This window comes from Hyaena hyaena, unplaced genomic scaffold (genome assembly GCF_003009895.1).
Source record: "Hyaena hyaena isolate Hyena2069 unplaced genomic scaffold, ASM300989v1 scaffold_175, whole genome shotgun sequence".
In the NCBI taxonomy this organism is placed as follows: Eukaryota; Metazoa; Chordata; class Mammalia; order Carnivora; family Hyaenidae; genus Hyaena; species Hyaena hyaena.
In genome coordinates this window covers 1,151,288-1,168,965 of record NW_024080808.1, presented here as the reverse complement: position 1 = coordinate 1,168,965, position 17,678 = coordinate 1,151,288, and the positions used below count along the sequence as shown (strand labels likewise).

General features: G+C 36.9%; 1 protein-coding gene across 1 annotated transcript in view; it reads left to right on the top strand.

The window, feature by feature from the left end:
- CGRRF1 (cell growth regulator with ring finger domain 1) overlaps positions 1-16,443 on the top strand; it is a 28,612-nt gene extending 12,169 nt beyond the window's left edge. Inside the window, exons 2-6 of the mRNA XM_039240450.1 lie at positions 1,443-1,582; positions 8,783-8,960; positions 9,115-9,262; positions 15,414-15,521; positions 15,744-16,443. Of these exons, the coding sequence (XP_039096381.1) occupies positions 1,443-1,582; positions 8,783-8,960; positions 9,115-9,262; positions 15,414-15,521; positions 15,744-16,064 (895 nt within the window). The 3' untranslated portion in view covers positions 16,065-16,443. The remainder of the gene's footprint in view (positions 1-1,442; positions 1,583-8,782; positions 8,961-9,114; positions 9,263-15,413; positions 15,522-15,743) is intronic.
- The last annotated feature ends 1,235 nt before the right edge of the window (positions 16,444-17,678 follow it).

Here is a 17,678-nt window from a genome sequence, read left to right as displayed (position 1 = left end):
CTTACTCATCACTTTATATTTCTTTCCCTTTGCAGAGTCATAAAGATTTGTTCTTGAACCCAACTAAGTCTCTTTTTCCCAACATTTTATTATTAAAATTTTCAAACATACAGAAAACTTGAAAAAATTATACAATGAACATACATATGCCCGTCACTTAGGTTCTACAATCAACATTTTGCTATCGAGCCTTTATTATTATTTGTAATCTTACTTTTGATCGCTTCAAAGTAAGTTGGTACTCTTTCCGTAAATACTAAAGCATTGCGTATTATTAGCTAGAGCTCACCATTTTTTTTTGTTGGTAGTTCCTTTTTTTCTTTTGAAGTAGATTTACACACAGTGAAATGTATAAATCTTCAGTGTTCTAAAACACATCATCTATACAACTCAAACCACTACCAAGATATACAACATTGCCATCACCAGAGAAAGTTTCCTTATGTCCTTTCCTGGTCAGTCCACACTCCTCCCTTCCCCCAACTCCCCCTCGCCCACCCCCACAAACATCCATTGCCCTGTTTTTTTGTTTTTTTGTTTTTTTCCTACCATCAATTTGTTTTGCCCGCTCTACAATTTTACACTACGGAATCATATAACATGTACTTCTTTGTGTGAGGCTTCTTTGCCTCAGCATGTTGTTTTTGAGATTTATCCATGTGGCTGTAGCAATAATTTATTCCTTTTCATTGCTGAGTACGACTATTCCTTTGTTTAAACACACCACAGTTTGTTTTCTCATTTCAATGGGGTCTCTCTGATTTCTCTGTTTATCTTTTATCTATCACTGTTAAGTGGAGAGAAGAGAGAACGTCAAAGTAGGTATTTAATGGTGCCATCTTAACCTAAAGTCCTCTGGCTTGTGTGTAGTCATTTTATTTTTTTTTAATTGAATAAACTTAGCTGCTTTCTAGTTTTATGAGGGATTGAGTTTAGTCCCTTTCATTTTCCTTCTAATCCTTTTACTATGCATTATCACATTTTTACATGAAATTTAAAAGTAGGAAATATGTTATATAAATGAAGTGCTATATTTGGTATTTAAAGGTTCTCTTGTCCCATTAATAATGTCAAATAGTCTGCATATTAAATATGAATTTGATTTTTGTGTCATGTAAAAAGTTCAATAATTCTTACATTTTTGCTGTTAGTTACAATTTATCTATAATGACTACTGCTTTGTTATCAACAGTAATATTAACAGTAGAACTCTTTGTCTTCAAGAGTATGTCAGTTCAGCCAGCTGAAGAATGCATTGCAATTATGTACGGGCCCTTTAATCCCTCAATTCTAGATTAATTCTGTAATATAAATTGAATAACAATCTCTTTTGTGATGCTTATGTTAAAAGGGAAAACTAATAAAGCACAATATACTTCACATAGAACAAAGTTTCACCATTTGCTAGAATTATGTATTACTTTATTTTTATTTTTCTTCAGGTTTGGTTGGGATGTTCCAGTAATTTTGAGAAATTCGGAAGAGACTCAGTTCAACACAAGAGTTTTCAAAAAGCAAATGAGACAAGTCAAGAATCCTTTTGGCTTAGAGATCACTAATCCATCTTCAGCTTCAATTACAAGTTGGTGACTGTTTTCCAGAGATTTTTTTCTTTCTTTCTATGCCCCTTTCTCAGCACATTAATTTTTTTTTCTTTATTGCTTTCTCTTCTTTGGACTTAATAAGTATTTATTGAACACCTGTTTTGTTCTAGGAGCTATACTAATACTACAGATACAGAGACTAATTATTCACAAACTTTGCTTCTCAGGAACTTACCAACTAGCAAACTGAGGCATTTGTGTGAAAATAAAGTATCACAGATGTTAATAAGATAAGTCTGTTGCACTGCTGTTTTCATGGGTCTTCAGTGCAGTGAGAAATGAACAGATGGTGTGGTAGAAACACAGTGAATGTAAGGTTGCTAACTTTCTGAAGAATAACTTTTTAATCTGAGATTGTGGTATTTTGGGTATAAGTTATTTTGGTATAAAATGTTATTTTGGGAGATGGTAATAATAGATGATGTTTGCTTCTGTGCTTTTTGGAAAAGTAAGTTGTCTGCTAGACTATCTGGGAACCACTGGAGTGAAACATAGAGGAAAAGAAAAGAAAAAAAGAATAGAAAGGAAAGAAAGAGGGAGGAAGAAAGGGGGAGGGAGGGAGGAAGGAAAGAGAGACAGGAAGGGAGGAAAGAGAGAGAAAGAGAAAGGGAAGGAGGGAGGAAAGAAGAAACGGTTAAGTTTGCTGAGGTGGGGAGGCAGGCATAAGGAAAAGCCTCATAAAGAATGTGCTGAGTCTGTCTTATTTTTTTTTTTTCTTTTGCTTTCCTTTTTTTTTTTTTGAGTAGAGTCTTCAAAGATAAGTAGGTGTTTATCTCATGAGGTTGGGAGAAATTCTAGGTAGAGGGAGAAGCATGAACAAAGCACTGAGATAGAAACAGAATAATCCGTTAGAGAAACAATCGATAGTTTGTTACAGAGAAAACACAGGGTGGGACAGGTAAGAGAGAAGAGTGGGGGGAAGACTCCGGTTCTTTGCAGGGCCCTCCAGAGACAGATCCTATTACCAGGATAAATAGTACAGGAGGAACAGCAGGTTCTGGAAGAAAGGTAATGAATTCAGTTTTGAACTTCTGGATTTTGAAATGCTTTTTTAGCAGCTGAGATACAGGGTATAGTTCCATAGTTCTACAAAGATTTCTAGGCTGAGACCCTGTCACCTTTTACACTTGCTCACATTTCTGGGATCTTAAAAACAAATAACCCCAGCCTTTCTCAGCTTTTAACCCTGTTGTATATCCTGTCCCCTTTCTTTTCCCTTCATAGCCAAGCTTCTCAAAAGCCAGTTGCATTTGCCTTCTTCCCTTAGCCTGCTTCACTTTCCACAGATCAGTGCAGTCTGATTTTTGTCTGTATCCCTTTACTGAAATGGCTTTCCCCAAGGTCGCTGATGACCACTTCTGTCCCCCACAACCTTGCCCTTCTGCAGTCAGAAAATCCTGTCGACACTTTGTAGACATGAGTTAGCACTATCTCTGCAGAGTTTCACAGAGTTGACCAATCCTTCCTTCTTGACACCCTGCTCCCTTAACTTCTGTGACCCTTCCTGTATAGCCATTTTCCTGTCTATAACTTCCAGAATCACTTGTTGAAAAGCAGCATACTTAGTCGATAGGGATTATCAACCTTAAGTAAATATTGATTTGTAATGAAAAAGTACAAAGTTTCTTATTCTGCCTTAGCTGTAAATTTTATACTATTAGCCTATGAATTAAAGAGAACTAAGGACCTCTTTTTTTTCCCCTCTCACGGTGGGTAAGGGGTTCATTCTGACATTTTTCATTAGGGAAAAGCGTGTTTAAGGTATGACACAGGTAAATAAATAAATACATAAATTTAAAAAGGGGTGTCTGGGTAGTACAGTCAGTTAGGCGTCTGACTCTTGATTTTGCCTCAGATAGTGATCTCACAGTCATGAGATCAAGCCCCACATCAGGCTCCATGCTGGGCTTGGAACCTGCTTAAGAGTTTTCCCTTTCCCTCTGCTCCTACCCAACTCACGTGTGCACTTTCCCTTTTCTCTCTCTCAAAAAAGAAAAAAAAAAGATATGACAGAGAAAATTAATCTGTTTAGAAAACATGCCTAATTAAAAGGTACAGAACAGTTGTAGTTAGTTCAGGGGCACCTGGGTGGCTCAGTTGGTTAACTCTCTGACTCTTGGTTTTGGCTCAGGTCATGCTCTCACAGTCTGTGGGATCAAGCCCTGTGTTGGGCTCTGCACTGACATTATAGAGCCTTCTTGGGACTCTCTTTCTTCTTCTCTGGCCCTCCCCTGCTCTCGCTCTCTCTTTTTTTTTTCTCTCTCTCTCTCTTTCAAAAAACATAAACTCATAAAAATAAGAAAATAAGAACAGTGGTAGGTTGGTGACCTCTGACCTCTGTGGCCAGGCACTTGGATCTGCTTCAGTGTCATATCTGGGTCTTAAGCAAGACTCCTGACCCAAAAAACTACCAGTACAAAGCCGTCCTTCCCACCACACAGTTCCACAAGCCTGGAAACGCTGAAAAAGTAAAAACTGATTTATTGTTACCAAGCAAACACACTTGTGAGCTAGAAAGTTTGAGGAAATCCATTAGTTTTCCTTGTAGGCAGAAATAGTCCCCCTCTAAATGTTAGAAGCAAATGAAAAGATATCCATTGAATAGAAGACCTGTCAGTCACTAACCAGCAATAGCATTACCAAAGTACACAAAAAACATTTTTGATGTTTGGATTTATAGCATGCTTCTTGAAGTATTTTAATTTTTAAAATACCAGTACCCATCACTGATTATCTGTCTTTTATGGGGAAATAAGGAGAGGGATTTTGGAGGGAATTATATTCAACAGAATAGAATTCATTTGTTTAAACTGTAGACAGTGGATATCATTAAAGATGTCTAACCAGGACATTAAAATAATATTCTCGGCAATAATTGTGACATTTTACAAGGTTATTTCATTTGATGTGTAGATAGTTTAAAAATCCAGGTCCTTGGGGCACCTGTGTGGCTCAGTTGGTTGAGCATCTGACTTTGGCTCAGGCCGTGATCTCAGGGTGCATGGGTTTGAGCCCCACATTGGGGTTCGCTCTGACAGGGCGGAGCCTGCTTTGGATTCTCTGTCTTCCTCTCTCTCTGTCCCTCCTTGGCTTGTGTTCTCTGTCTCTCAAAAATAAATAAACATTAAAAAAACAAACAAACCCAGGTCCTTTTTCACCACTGTCCCCAAGGTGCTGGGCACGTAGGGGAGGGAAGGGGACTACCTGGAGATCTGATTTACTTGAAAGTGAATGAAACTCCATTTTAATCATAGTCATTTAGCTCTCTTTACTATGGATGGGTTGCTGGGATTTCTTTTGTTTGGATACTGTGGTGATACTGTGTTTGGATTTACAGTGTTTCCATGTCCCCAGTGTAAAAGGTTTTATGGATATGTTAGTTGAGTTGAATTCATTTGGGCCAGAAATTCTCCTGTTCCTTTGTAACAGTTTCCTTGTATTCTGGCTTATTTACCCTGTAGACAATATGACACACATTGCATTTTGGAAGGAATTTGTGAACTTCTATTCTCTCCAATGTAAGATTTTCATTTCCCATCACTCCAGATTTATTACCCTCAGCATGATCACCTTGTACATTAGTTCTTCTTTCTCAGGGATTCTCTTCAAGAAAGTTTGTGGCTTTTCTGTTCTATTGTTTCTTTTTTTTTTTTTTAATTTATTTTTTTGAGAGAGAGAGAGGGAGACAGAGCGTGAGCAGAGGAGTGACAGAGAGAGATGGAAACACAGAAGCTGAAGCAGGTTCCAGGCTCTAACCTGGCAGCACAGAGCCTGACGCGGGGCTTGAAGTTGTGAACCGTGAGATCATGACCTGGGCCGAAGCTAGATGCTTAACCGACTGAGCCACCCAAGGCGCCCCTGTTTCTCCTTTTTTTAATGGCTCAATTTTTTTGCAAGACTGTCTCTTATGCTGGGCTTTCTTTGCCTGTTACAGGTTAGGGCAGGCTGGGAGAAATATCCCCCATGCTGCTTCGGTTGGTTTAGATTCAGAGTTTTCTGCTCTAAGGCTGCGTTCCAAGTCTGCTGTTGCTCTTGATCTGAGATGGCATTGTGTTTGCACTGAATCTTAGAAGACTAAGAAAATGTAAGAATGAGAACTGTCTGCAGAACAAATGAGAAAAACTATAGGGAGAACAGCTTTGCCCCGGGGGGATTTGAACTGACATCAGTTAGTGTAAATCAGTACATTATCTTCTCAGTCTGTGTCATGGGCAAGTTTAGGAAAGATTGTGGAGAGTGGAATTTATAGATTCTATTCTTTCTCACGAACTTAAAATATTAACTTCAGAGACACACTCTGTTGAAGTCTGCTTAGTATCCGGTTGTCAGTGGTCTCTGACACTCTGCCCCTTTTAGTCAAGTATATTCGGTGTGTTAACGAGTCTTTTATGCAGCTCTGAGTCTCTGGAGCTCTGGTTCTTTTTACACAGCAAATAAACTGGGTAGTTTTATAAGTTTTAGGGCTTATCCTTCCATGGTTGTTTGTTAGTGTAAACACACACGTGGATATGGATGCCCCTCCTGTGAGATAAATAGTACTACGCTGTAAGCTTTCCTGCACCTTGCTTTTTTCTCTTAACGATAGATTCTGAAGATCATCCCACAGTAGAAGATACAGATATTTTGCTATGCTTCAGTTCTTTTTTAGGAGCTACAAAGTACTTCATCATAGAGCATTTCACATTTTATTCATTTAATCCCCTATCAGTGGGCATTTGGTTAACTTCCTGCATTTTGAAAAAACTAGTGCTGTATAGATACATCTTTTCACATTTTTCACATTTTTTCCAAGAATATTAAATCATTTTCTGGGTTCCTTTTTTTTTTTTTTCACTTTCTTTTATATGCCTTTTCTATTTTTCCCTTTCTTACCTACTTCGTCTTTCCTTACTTCATGTCCTCTGGTTCTGTTGTGACATAAAGAAAAGGATGTATGATTTTTAACATATATTAACTTCAAACATACAAGCATTGTTATGTAACATAATATAAATGGTATATATTAACATTGATATATGTTTTATTATAATATGTAAATTAATATAATGCATATTAGATTTAATATATAAATATATATTTAAATGTGTATTGATGGAATGTTTTTCTTCAGCTATTTAATAGATAATTGAAAAATAATAGCTAATTAAAATTTCCATTCTTTTTTTTTTTTTATTTTATATATTTATTTAGAGAGAGAGAGAGAGAGATTGAGAATCCCAAGCAGGCTCCAACACTTAGTGCAGAGTCCAACATGGGGCTCAATCTCATAACCATGAGACCATGACCGGAGCCAAAATCAAGAGCCAGACACTTAACCGACTGAGCCACCCAGGCCCCCCAAATTTCCCATTCTTTGATTAATACCTGATGATTGGAATCATATAAAACATTGAAATCAAATTCTGTTGCAATTACATATGCAAAGTTCCTGCCAATTAAAATTTTTGCCTAACTATTATTAGAAATTATCCTATGTCGCTGCTAGTATACGTACTCTAAATCTGAGACTCGATGTACATACTACTAATTACTGAGAGGGAAAGTGAAAAACTCAATTTTTGGTATCCTGTAGAAAATCTTATGTTTGTGTATATCCTTCCAACACTTAATCTTGATCATGTTTCAAAAAATACATAATGGGGCACCTGGGTGGCTTGGTCAGTTGAGAGTCTGACTTCGGCTCAGGTTATTATCTGGTGGTTTGTGAGCTCCAGCCCCACATCAGGCTCACTGCTGTCAGCCTGTCAGTGCAGAGTCTGCTTTGGATCCTCTGTACCCTCTCTCTGCCCCTCCCCAGCTGGTGCTCTCCAAAAAATAAACAGTAAAAATAAATATGTATCTAAAAATTATAAATAAAATAAAAAATACATAATGTATTAATCAGAATTCCTATTAAAGCAACAGAAATGACCTCAATAAAATGATACAGGGTAGCTTACCAGAATTGCCAGTAAGTTTGGAGAGCCAGAATCAGAGACCAAAGCTATTCAGCCAAGAACAATGCCCTAAACCATGTACTTAAAAAAAAAATTTTTAGTGTTTGTTTATTTTGGAGAAAGAGAGAGAACGCGAGTGGGGGAGGGGCAGAGAGAGAGGGACACACAGAATCTGAAGCGAGCTCCAGATTCTGAGCTGTTGGTGTGGGGCTTGAACTCACTAACTGCGAGATCTTACTTAACCTGAGACAAAGTTGGACGCTTCCCGAATAAGCCACCCAGGTCCCTCTTGAACCATGTGCTTTTGATCTAGTTAAGTCCACCACTGCCACCGAGCACCAGATACGGCAGTTTCCTCTAACAGCTGTAGAAGACACTAGATATTGCTGCCCTTGAACTTGATATTGCTGCAACTGCCATAAGCAAGGGAAAAAAAATCATACAGGTGGCACACAGTAAGTCCTATGAAGTGTTTAATAAATAAGTAAAATGATATAATTTGTAGGTCTGCTTATCATTTATTTGTCCACTTAATCAGGTTTATTCAAATAACAATATTTTTTTATGCTGAAAGCAAACAAATGAATGAGGACATTGCTATAAAGCCCTTCATGTTTTGGAATCCCCACTCTTTCCCTAGGATATTTTGCATGTTACGTGGGACATTAACTGTGTGATAGAGTATATGTATATTAATGTTGTCAGTGTGTATATTAATAGTAGTAAGGCTTGATTTCTTTTTAATATTTGTTCCTGCTTCAGTGGTCATCTTGTGGACCCCATGAGTTACATGTGCCCACTTTCGAGACAGCTCTGCTCTGAAGGTTGCATAATCCACTTTTGGAGACAGTGCTACTATTTCTTGTATTTAGGATTTTATATGCTATTAAAGTGGTAGGTTATCAATAGTGAACTATATTTCAGTTGTTAAACTGTGTGTGAGAGAAGTCTTTAAGTCACACACACAAAATTAACTTGATCATTTCTAAGTATAAGTGTGTAAATAATAAAGAGTTTACTGATGGTGCTTCAAAATTGTGTAGACGTGGAAGTCTTTATGTCACTTGTTCAGGGACTAGTTCCTTCATTTACAGGCACATGCCCTTTAATGAGTTCTTTTATGCCACCAACTTGGCCAGCATCCAAAAGGAAGCTTTTGTTATTCACTGTGTACCATTGTATTAGGAATTACATTAGGTAATTTTCTTGTCTTTGTCTTCTCTTTGTCTTTGTTTTCTACAGCTGGCATAACTTTGACAACAGATTGCCTTGAAGATAGCCTCCTTACATGCTATTGGGGGTGCAGTGTTCAAAAATTATATGGAGCTCTACAGAAGCACTTTTATTGCTTCCGAATAAGTACTCCCCAAGCACTGGAAGATGCTCTGTATAGTGAATATCTTTATCAAGAACAGTATTTGTATCCTTTTATCTCATATATCCACTAACAAATGAACATTTTAGACATCAGACTTTTTATGGATAAAATAAACTCTTTTCTAAGTTACTGTTACTGTTGGTGTATTGCTGTATTTTTGATTATAGTGGCAATTTACCTTTACATCTTCAAAAAGTATTAAAAAGGACAGCAAAGAAGAAATATATTGCCAGTTACCAAGAGACACTAAAATTGAAGACTTTGGTACAGTGCCCAGATCTCGCTATCCATTGGTAGCAGTGTTGACGCTAGCTGATGAGAATGACCGAGAAATTTATGATATTGTAAGTAATTTTAAAATTCTGGAAACATTCCTTCAAGTGATTTGGATGATGGGTCATCATTATTTGGCAAATAGACAAAGTTTTGTTTTCATTCTTGAGGCTATACATTTGGCCCAGACACACTTTTCTTGAAAACGGAATCTATGGGAAATACTGTTGTATGATTTTTATACATAGAACAGCTCCTTTAGAGTATGACTGTTTTTTCCATAGGAGTTACAAGAATATGATAATTACTTAGAAAATAAAAGTTACATTATAGTTGAATTAATTTTATTCGATAATCCATATGTTTGCTAGGTAGATAAAGTCAGGAAGCGTGTTTATTCTTAATATTTTTAACACTGAGTAGATAAGCATTGTAACCATCTGCAGTGCTCGATTTTAAAATAGTGTTGCCTCTTTGCATGCTTAACAGCACCTTGTTTCCGTCGTAGCCTCTGCTGCACCTACATCGTATATGTATTTGGTTCCTGTATTTTCAGTAATTCTAGTAATCTCCATTTCTCATTATGTGCTAATTATTTCTTTAGTCTGGTAGTTTGTCCCTACTGGGAAGATAAAATCATCTTAGTGATCTAAGAGGACCTGAGCCCTGACATTCCTCTAAGTACGGTAGAGGCTTATACAGGAAATAAACTTTTGGTGAAATCCTTTCATGAGAAGAATGCCCTTATACACAACTTGCTACTTTTCTGAAGTGCATGATATAGTTATGTTTGTTGATTAAGATACGGTAACAGTTTATGATACTTGTAATATACACAGTGTATTCACTAACATTAGCTGATTTACTGCTTCCAACAACCTTATATGTTAGGACCAATATTCTTCTTATAAAGACTGAAATAGAGTCTGCAGAAAAATCCCAGTCATTCAGGAAGAGGTGGAACCAGGACTTGATGTCCTAAGCCTTTGTAGTCCTGTGCCAAGTACCTTTAAAAAAAATTATTTTTAAAGGAATATCTCCTTAAGGATTATCTCCAAGCGTACATTTTCTTGCATTCGGAAGGTGCAGACCCTTATTATTGAGGAATCTATACCCTGCTGATACACAGTTTGGGATTTTAGTCTTACCAAATTGAAGTTCTACTGAACTGAAGTCAGTTTAGTTTTTCTAAATAAGTAATACTAATAGCGGTATGTTTCCACAACCTAATAATACAGTGCTTAGAACACAGTAGGTGCTCACTAAACTTGATGAATGGGGAAAAAAAGCCATATCAAGCAATGTTAGTGAGTCTCAGAGAGCTTGACAGGAAGTCAGTTGAATGTACAGGAGCAGTGAGGAGTGCATAGGAGAGATCCTCTGGTTTTCGCCCTCTCCCCCTCCCCCCTCCCCCAACTCTTTCCAGTTGAAGATAAATAAGAACTGGGAGGTTGGTGTTTCATGTTTCCAGCCTCTGTTCTTTATCCTGCCCACCCTGGCAAGGTAACCCTTCTGTCACCACTGTGTCCCCCATGTCTTCTCTGCTTCCCTACTTCCTTCCTCTCACTCAGAACAGATAGGGTCAGATCTGTCACCTGCCTCCCAGCTTCTCCTTTTGGTTTCTTTTCCGCTCACCGAGGGTGCTCTCTATCTGTTTAAGGTACTCAGAGCCTTCGTTTTCTAACTTTCTTCCTCAGTCTGAAGAGAGTGTGTATATGTTAAAATATATATAACATAGAATTTACTGTTTTAATCACTTCCCAGTGTACAGGTCAATGGCAGTATAAATAGGGAAAATTTGCTATCAGGTCCCTGATCCAACTGGAATGAAAACTATGTGGCCCAGCTGTACATGTGGGAAACGCATTCCCACAGGGTAGCCGGCATCAGACCCTCAAGGGTTAATAGGCATTTTCTTTTTACCTTTTATTTATTTACTTTTTTCAATGTTTGTTTATTTTGAGAGAGAGAGAGAGAGAGCGACCCCGGGAGAGACAGAGAAAGAATCCCAAGCAGGCTCCACACTGTCAGTGCATACTGTGATGTGGGGCTTGAACTCACAAACCATGAGTTAATGACCTGAGCTCAAATCAAGAGTCAGACCCTTAACCAACTGAGCCACCCAGGAGCCCCACTTTTCCTTTTAAAGTCTCCCTGCCTGGGTCCTCCCCCCGGGGTCTTTTCTTCTTATCAGACTCCCTCCCCCTTTTTCCTGTTAATCTTGCTTCTCATTTCTTAACTCTCAGATCAGTTCTAATATTGGAACTAAAGCATATTTGTTAGCATAGTTTTATTAGTTTTGTCTGTTCTTAATTTTAAAAGCAAGCCAAGCATTTGGTTTTTCAATATTTCATCTGAGGGTGATAGTCTAAATCTATGTATATATATATATTAAACTCTACCATTTCTATTGTAACAGTAAAAGTTACATTTTGACAATGTAGTCAGTTATTTTAGGTAGATTAAGAAAAGCAGAGGTTGTTATTGCAGTATTTTGGCTTTGAAATTTTTTTCATTTTTACTCAATTATATTAAATTTCTGTATTATGCAAATAATTCGTGTTTGCGGCAGGAAATAGAATTAGAAAATATAGATAAGCCAGAAGGAAAAAAGCACAATCACCTATATTGTATCATCCAAAGTTAACCACTGTGAATATTTGTATCTTTGCAGACCTTTATATATGTATTTTTAAACAAAAACAGCATCAAACAGTACTGTCTTGTGACATGTTTTCATTTAGTATTTGGAGGTCTTCTTTGGAGAAGTGTCAATTCATGTCTTTTGTCCATTTCTTCACCGGATTATCTTTTGGGTGTTGAGTTTGATAAGTTCTTTATAGATTTTGGATACTAACCGTTTATGTGATTTGTTGTTTGCAAGTATCTTCTCCCATCCCATTGGTTGCCTTTTAGTTTAGCTGATTGTTTTCGTCGCTGTGAAGAAGATTTTCATTTTGTTGAGGTCCCAGTAGTTCATTTTTGCTTTTGTTTCCCTTACCTCTGGGGACGTATTAAGTAAGAAGTTGCTGCGGCCAAGGTCAAAGAGGTTTTTGCCTGCTTTTTCCTTAAGGATTTTGATGGCTTCCAATTAGGTCTTTTCATCCATTTTGAGTTTATTTTTGTGTATGGTATAAGGAAGTGGTCCAGGTTCATTTTTCTGCATGTCGCTGTCCAGTTTTCCCAGCACCACTTGCTGAAGAGACTGTCTTTAGTCCATTGAATATTCTTTCCTAACAGTCTTCGTTACACCTTGTTTTTCCCATCAGTACAGGTTCTAGGCTGGAGTCAGATATTCTATTTGTCATGTATCTTTAACCTCTGTTAATCTAGAACTATTTTCATAGCCTGTTTGTCTTTTACAACAGTAGTATTTTTTTTTTTTTTAGAAAAGAAAAGTTTACTTATTTATTTTGAGAGAAAGGGAGAGAGAGCTCATGTATGCATGGCGTGGGATCTGGGGAGGGCCTTAGGGAGGAAGAGAAAGGATCCCAAACAGGCTCTACCCTGTCAGTGCAGAGCTGGACATGGGGCTGGATCTCTTGATCCTTGAAGTCTTGACCCTAGCCGAAACCAAGAGTCAGGTGCTCAACCAACTAAGCTACCCAGGCAACCAATGACATTAGCATTTTTGAAGAATACAGTTACATATACCCTTTTTGTAAAATAGTACAGTTCTCGCTGTGTTTGTCTTATGTTTCATTATGATTAGATTGTAGTTGTGCATTTTCAGCCAGTGTACTTCACAGGTGATGATGTATGCTTTTCAGGGCTGTACCTTTCCAGGCATGGGCAGTTCTTTCCCCTCATTGGTGATGTTCATTTTGATATCTCTTGGCAAGATGTTATTTAAATTTCTCCTCTGTTCTAGTTTTACTCCTCCCTTGCAAATAGTAAGCAGTTGAGGGGGGCACTTTTAAAACCATGCAAATACCCCAATCTTTATGAGAATTTCCCCCTGGATATAATGTCCATTGATAATTCTTACCAGATTTTATCTTTATCATGATGGTTGCAAAAATGATTATTTTTCAACTCCAGCCCTTCAATCAGCCCTCAGTATTCTACTATAAGCAAGTCTTTCTCTCTTTCTCTTTCTTTCTTTCTTTCTTTCTTTCTTTCTTTCTTTCTTTCTTTCTTTCTTTCTTTCTTTCCTTCCTTCCTTCCTTCCTTCCTTCCTTCCTTCCTTCCTTCCTTCCTTCCTATCCATACAGCCTCAGGAATTCCTTTTTTCCCCCCAGTAGCTTATAAGTCATTACTGAATTTAATTATTTTGGTGCTCAACTGCCTTCTCCTTATTTTTTGCCCAAAGATTTATAGTTAAACTCTGTGTCCATAAATTACTCGGATTAGTTCTAAAAGTCAAAATTAGAGAAGGTATACTCAGGTATTGCTCTCATCCCTTCCTCCCATTCTTATATACCCCAGTTCTTGTAGATAACCAAGTTTATTTTTTTCTCATTTATCCTTCCTATGTTTCTTATTGTAATGATGAGAAGATACACATGTATATATTTTTTTCTTATTTTCTCTTTCTTACTGCAAAGGTATCACATTTTATATACCAGATATGTTCCTGCTTTTTTTACTTCATAATATCTCCTGGAAACCACTCCAGATCAGTTTGTAGAGCTCTTCCTCACTTTGTTTTTTCACAGCCGCATAGCACTCCATTGTGTGTAGGATGTATAGTTACCATAGTTACTTAGCCAATCTCCTATAGTTGGACATTCAGATAATTTCCGGTATTGTGCAATAACAAATAATCTTACACTGAATAATCTGTGCATATGTATTTTCATATTGTTGAGTTGTACGGTCGATGGGTAAGGGCATGTCATTTTGTTACATGTTGACAAATTCCCCTCAATTGGGATTATACCCTTGGAATTGTACCTTTCTTTTTTCTTTTTTATAAATTTCCACCAGCAATATATGACTATTCGGGTGACTGTTTCTCCATAGAGTGTATTGACAAACATTTGAAATCTATTAATCTAATGAGTGAGAAGTGATATCTCAGTGAAGTTTTACTTTGTATTTTGTCATGCTGTGAGTGAAATTGAAGATTTTTTTTTAGAGTTTATTTACTTTGAGAGAGAGAGAAAGAGAGCTTGAGCATGAGTAGAGGAGGGGCAGAAGAGAGGGAGTGATGGAATCTCCAGCGGGTTCCACGCCATCAACATAGTGCCTGAGATGGGGCTCAAACTCACAAACCATGAGGTCATGACCCGAGATCAAGAGTTGACGCTTAACTGATTGACCCACTCAGATGCCCTGAACATCTTTTAATATGGCTAAAGACTATGTTTATATTTTTGAGTAGATTGTTCATGTCTTTTGCCCATTTTTTAACAGGATTTTTGGTCACTTTTTTCAGTATTTAAAAGTTCTTCATAAGTTAGGGATATTGTGAATATTTTATTCCAATTCTTAAGATGTCTTTTGACCTTGCCTATGGTGCTTTTTGTGATACAAGTTTTAAATTTTTATACAGTCAGATGCATCTGCCTCAGAGTTTATGTCATAGTTAGGAAGTCTGTCCCTACACTGAGAATATAAAGGAATTCACATGTTTTCTTTTAGTGCTTACATAGTTTTTTTTTCTTTTTTACAATTAGATTTCTTATGCTTTTGGGGTTTATTTTTTATGTATGGTTATGAGAAATGCATCGTATTTTATATTTTTCCAAACAGCTATCCAGTTGTCCTAATACTTTTTATTAGAAAGACTATTTGCCTAGTAATTTCAGATGTCACCTTTATCATATTTGTATAGAAAGCTGGGTCTGTTTCTTAACTGTTAGTTCTGTTCTAGCCACCTGTCTGTTCATGTGCCTGTACCATATTATTTTAATCTTAGAGGCTTTGTAGTATGTTTTAATATCTGACTGGGCTCAGTCCTCTGCAGGGCTTTCTTTTCAGTATTTTCCTAGCTATTCTTAGGTGTTATTTTTCCATATGAGAATTTTAGAGTTAATTCATATAACTATGAAAAAGCTCTTTGGTATTTTTGTTGGGATTGCATTAAATTTATAAATGTGAGTATAACTAAAAATAACTGGCAAAAATATTGCCAATATTGAAATATTGTTCAGTAATTGATCCTTTTTAATGACTGTGATTTAAATAAATTATTGTAAGTTTTCCAATTTGTCAACCTTTTATTTTTATTTCATATGCCTATGAAATAACATTGATGGTATTCAATTTTTATTTTAGATTTCCATGGTGTCAGTAATTCATATTCCTGATAAGACTTATAAACTTCCCTGTAGAATATTATATCAATATTTACTCCTGGCTCAAGGTCAATTTCATGATCTTAAGGTAAGTACCCTGTCGTCTTCCTCTGTCCCTTTTGTCTTCAGAGTTTCAAAGAATGACCACTTATAAAGAGATAATGTTTTTCATTTAGTCACAGAAGTTAGCTGTTGTTTGCTACTGGGTTTGCTAACTCACAAATTTTGAGCAGCACAAATTTTTAACTCCCAGATTTAAAGAGTAATTGCCATTTGTGTTTATCCTTAAACTTGTTTTTTTGGTTTTCAGCAACTTTTCATGTCTGCAAATAGTAACTCCATGCCCTCCAGCAATTCATCTCCAGAAGAAAAAAGCACAGACCGAAATTTGCTGGAAAAGGCTGGACTGTCTGAAAGTGAAGTGGAGCCTCCTGAGGAGAATAGCAAGGACTGTGTTGTTTGCCAGAATGGGACTGTGAACTGGGTGCTTCTGCCGTGTAGACACACATGCTTGTGTGATGGCTGTGTTAGGTATTTTCAGCAGTGCCCTATGTGCAGGCAATTTGTTCAGGAATCTTTTGCACTTTGCAGTCAAAAGGAGCAAGAGAAAGACAAACTGAAAGCTCTTTGAGAGCATTGTTCCAACTGAAAAGTACACCTTCCACTGAAGATATAGAAATTTGTGTTCTTGGAACGAATCATAACATGGAATCTACAGTGTTGACCATCAACAAAAATTCTATTTTTAACTTCACATTTGTAGAGTACATGGATGATGAAAATTAATTCCTTCCTGTTCACCATGATAAATACTAGAATACCATCTGTGTTGATACATAAAAATTCACTCAACTCTTGAGAAAAATATAAATGTTTGCCCTTTTATCAGCTAGAGGATTTCAAATAATGTTGATTAGGAAAAATTCTGAAAAGCAATCCATCTAAAACTTGAGGAGGTTAACGTCTCAAGATTTCTGGATGCTCTGCCTTTGACATAATCTGGAGTGCAACTGAAAGTAATTGTATGTTCCCCATTTTATAAAGGAGTTGGAAAGACTTTCTAACTTTAAAACTTTTCAGAAAATAACAGTTGTTAAAAACATCCATGTAATGGTTTTTAATTTTCCTTTTAGTCACATAAACACAAGTCTTAATTTTAATATAGCTTCTTAAATCATACATGCAAGATACAGTTCATTTTTTGCAAGATACAATTCTTGACTGTTCTTGGTATAACGTAGATTAAAATGATACTCATCTGTAGGAGGCAGATATATGAAACTTGGACAGTAAAATATCTTGGCTAATTAAATTAATTGTCAAATATGATTAGGATAGCAGGATGTGACCTGTCAAGGAAGATCTGTGAGACTTGTAATGCCTTACCTTAGATTTCCTCCTGCATAGCAAATCCATCCCAAACTGGAGAGGTTTTGGAGCCAGAAAAACTTCTAAGAGAAACAAATAACTATTTTTTTCTAGTGTATTTTTATTCAGAATAGACCCATATCCTTCAGAGCAGTCACGTGATAGGCGAAGAGCCCCATCCCCCATGCTTTCCAAGATGACAAAGAAGGAAAAGGTAAATCATGACTTTCTGTGTCTTCAGGAGAAATTTAATTCACTAAGAAATGAGATCATGGCAAATAAACTGAACTTCAGGGAATTTTTCAAGACTTTTTTGCCCTGTTTGTATTAGAATAATGCCTTATCTTTGTATCAGTGTTTTTACATAATATCATTTCATTTTACTCAAATACAACACTCTGAAAAAGATATTACCTAGTCTCCATTATACACCAAATCAAACGTTCGTCTTTGTTCAATAGCTGTGTAATAATAAATACCTTCTAGGGCCACATTCCTTTTTGGGGTCAGGGCTGCAAAGAATCAGGCAAGATTTCTGACCTCAAAGTATTTGTGCCTCCAAGGAGCACTGACAGCATATCCCTCTTCAGAAATTCCTCGGTCTGTTCCAACTGTACCACTGAAAGGGGGGCCGTCCAAAGCGGCCGCCTCTGCCGCAGTCAGCCAGTGACAGTTCGTCTGGGAAACTCACTTTGGGGTAAACCGGGGGAATCTTAGATCATTTTGCCCTTTTCAGCCATCCTGTTTCTCTCTACAGATCTGTCCAGAAATATAGTTGTTTTATCATATGTGATGGATTCCACCTGCAGTCTTCCTCCACTCTTCATAATTGTTTTATTGTAGTAAAATATATGTAACAGAAAATTTACCATTTTAA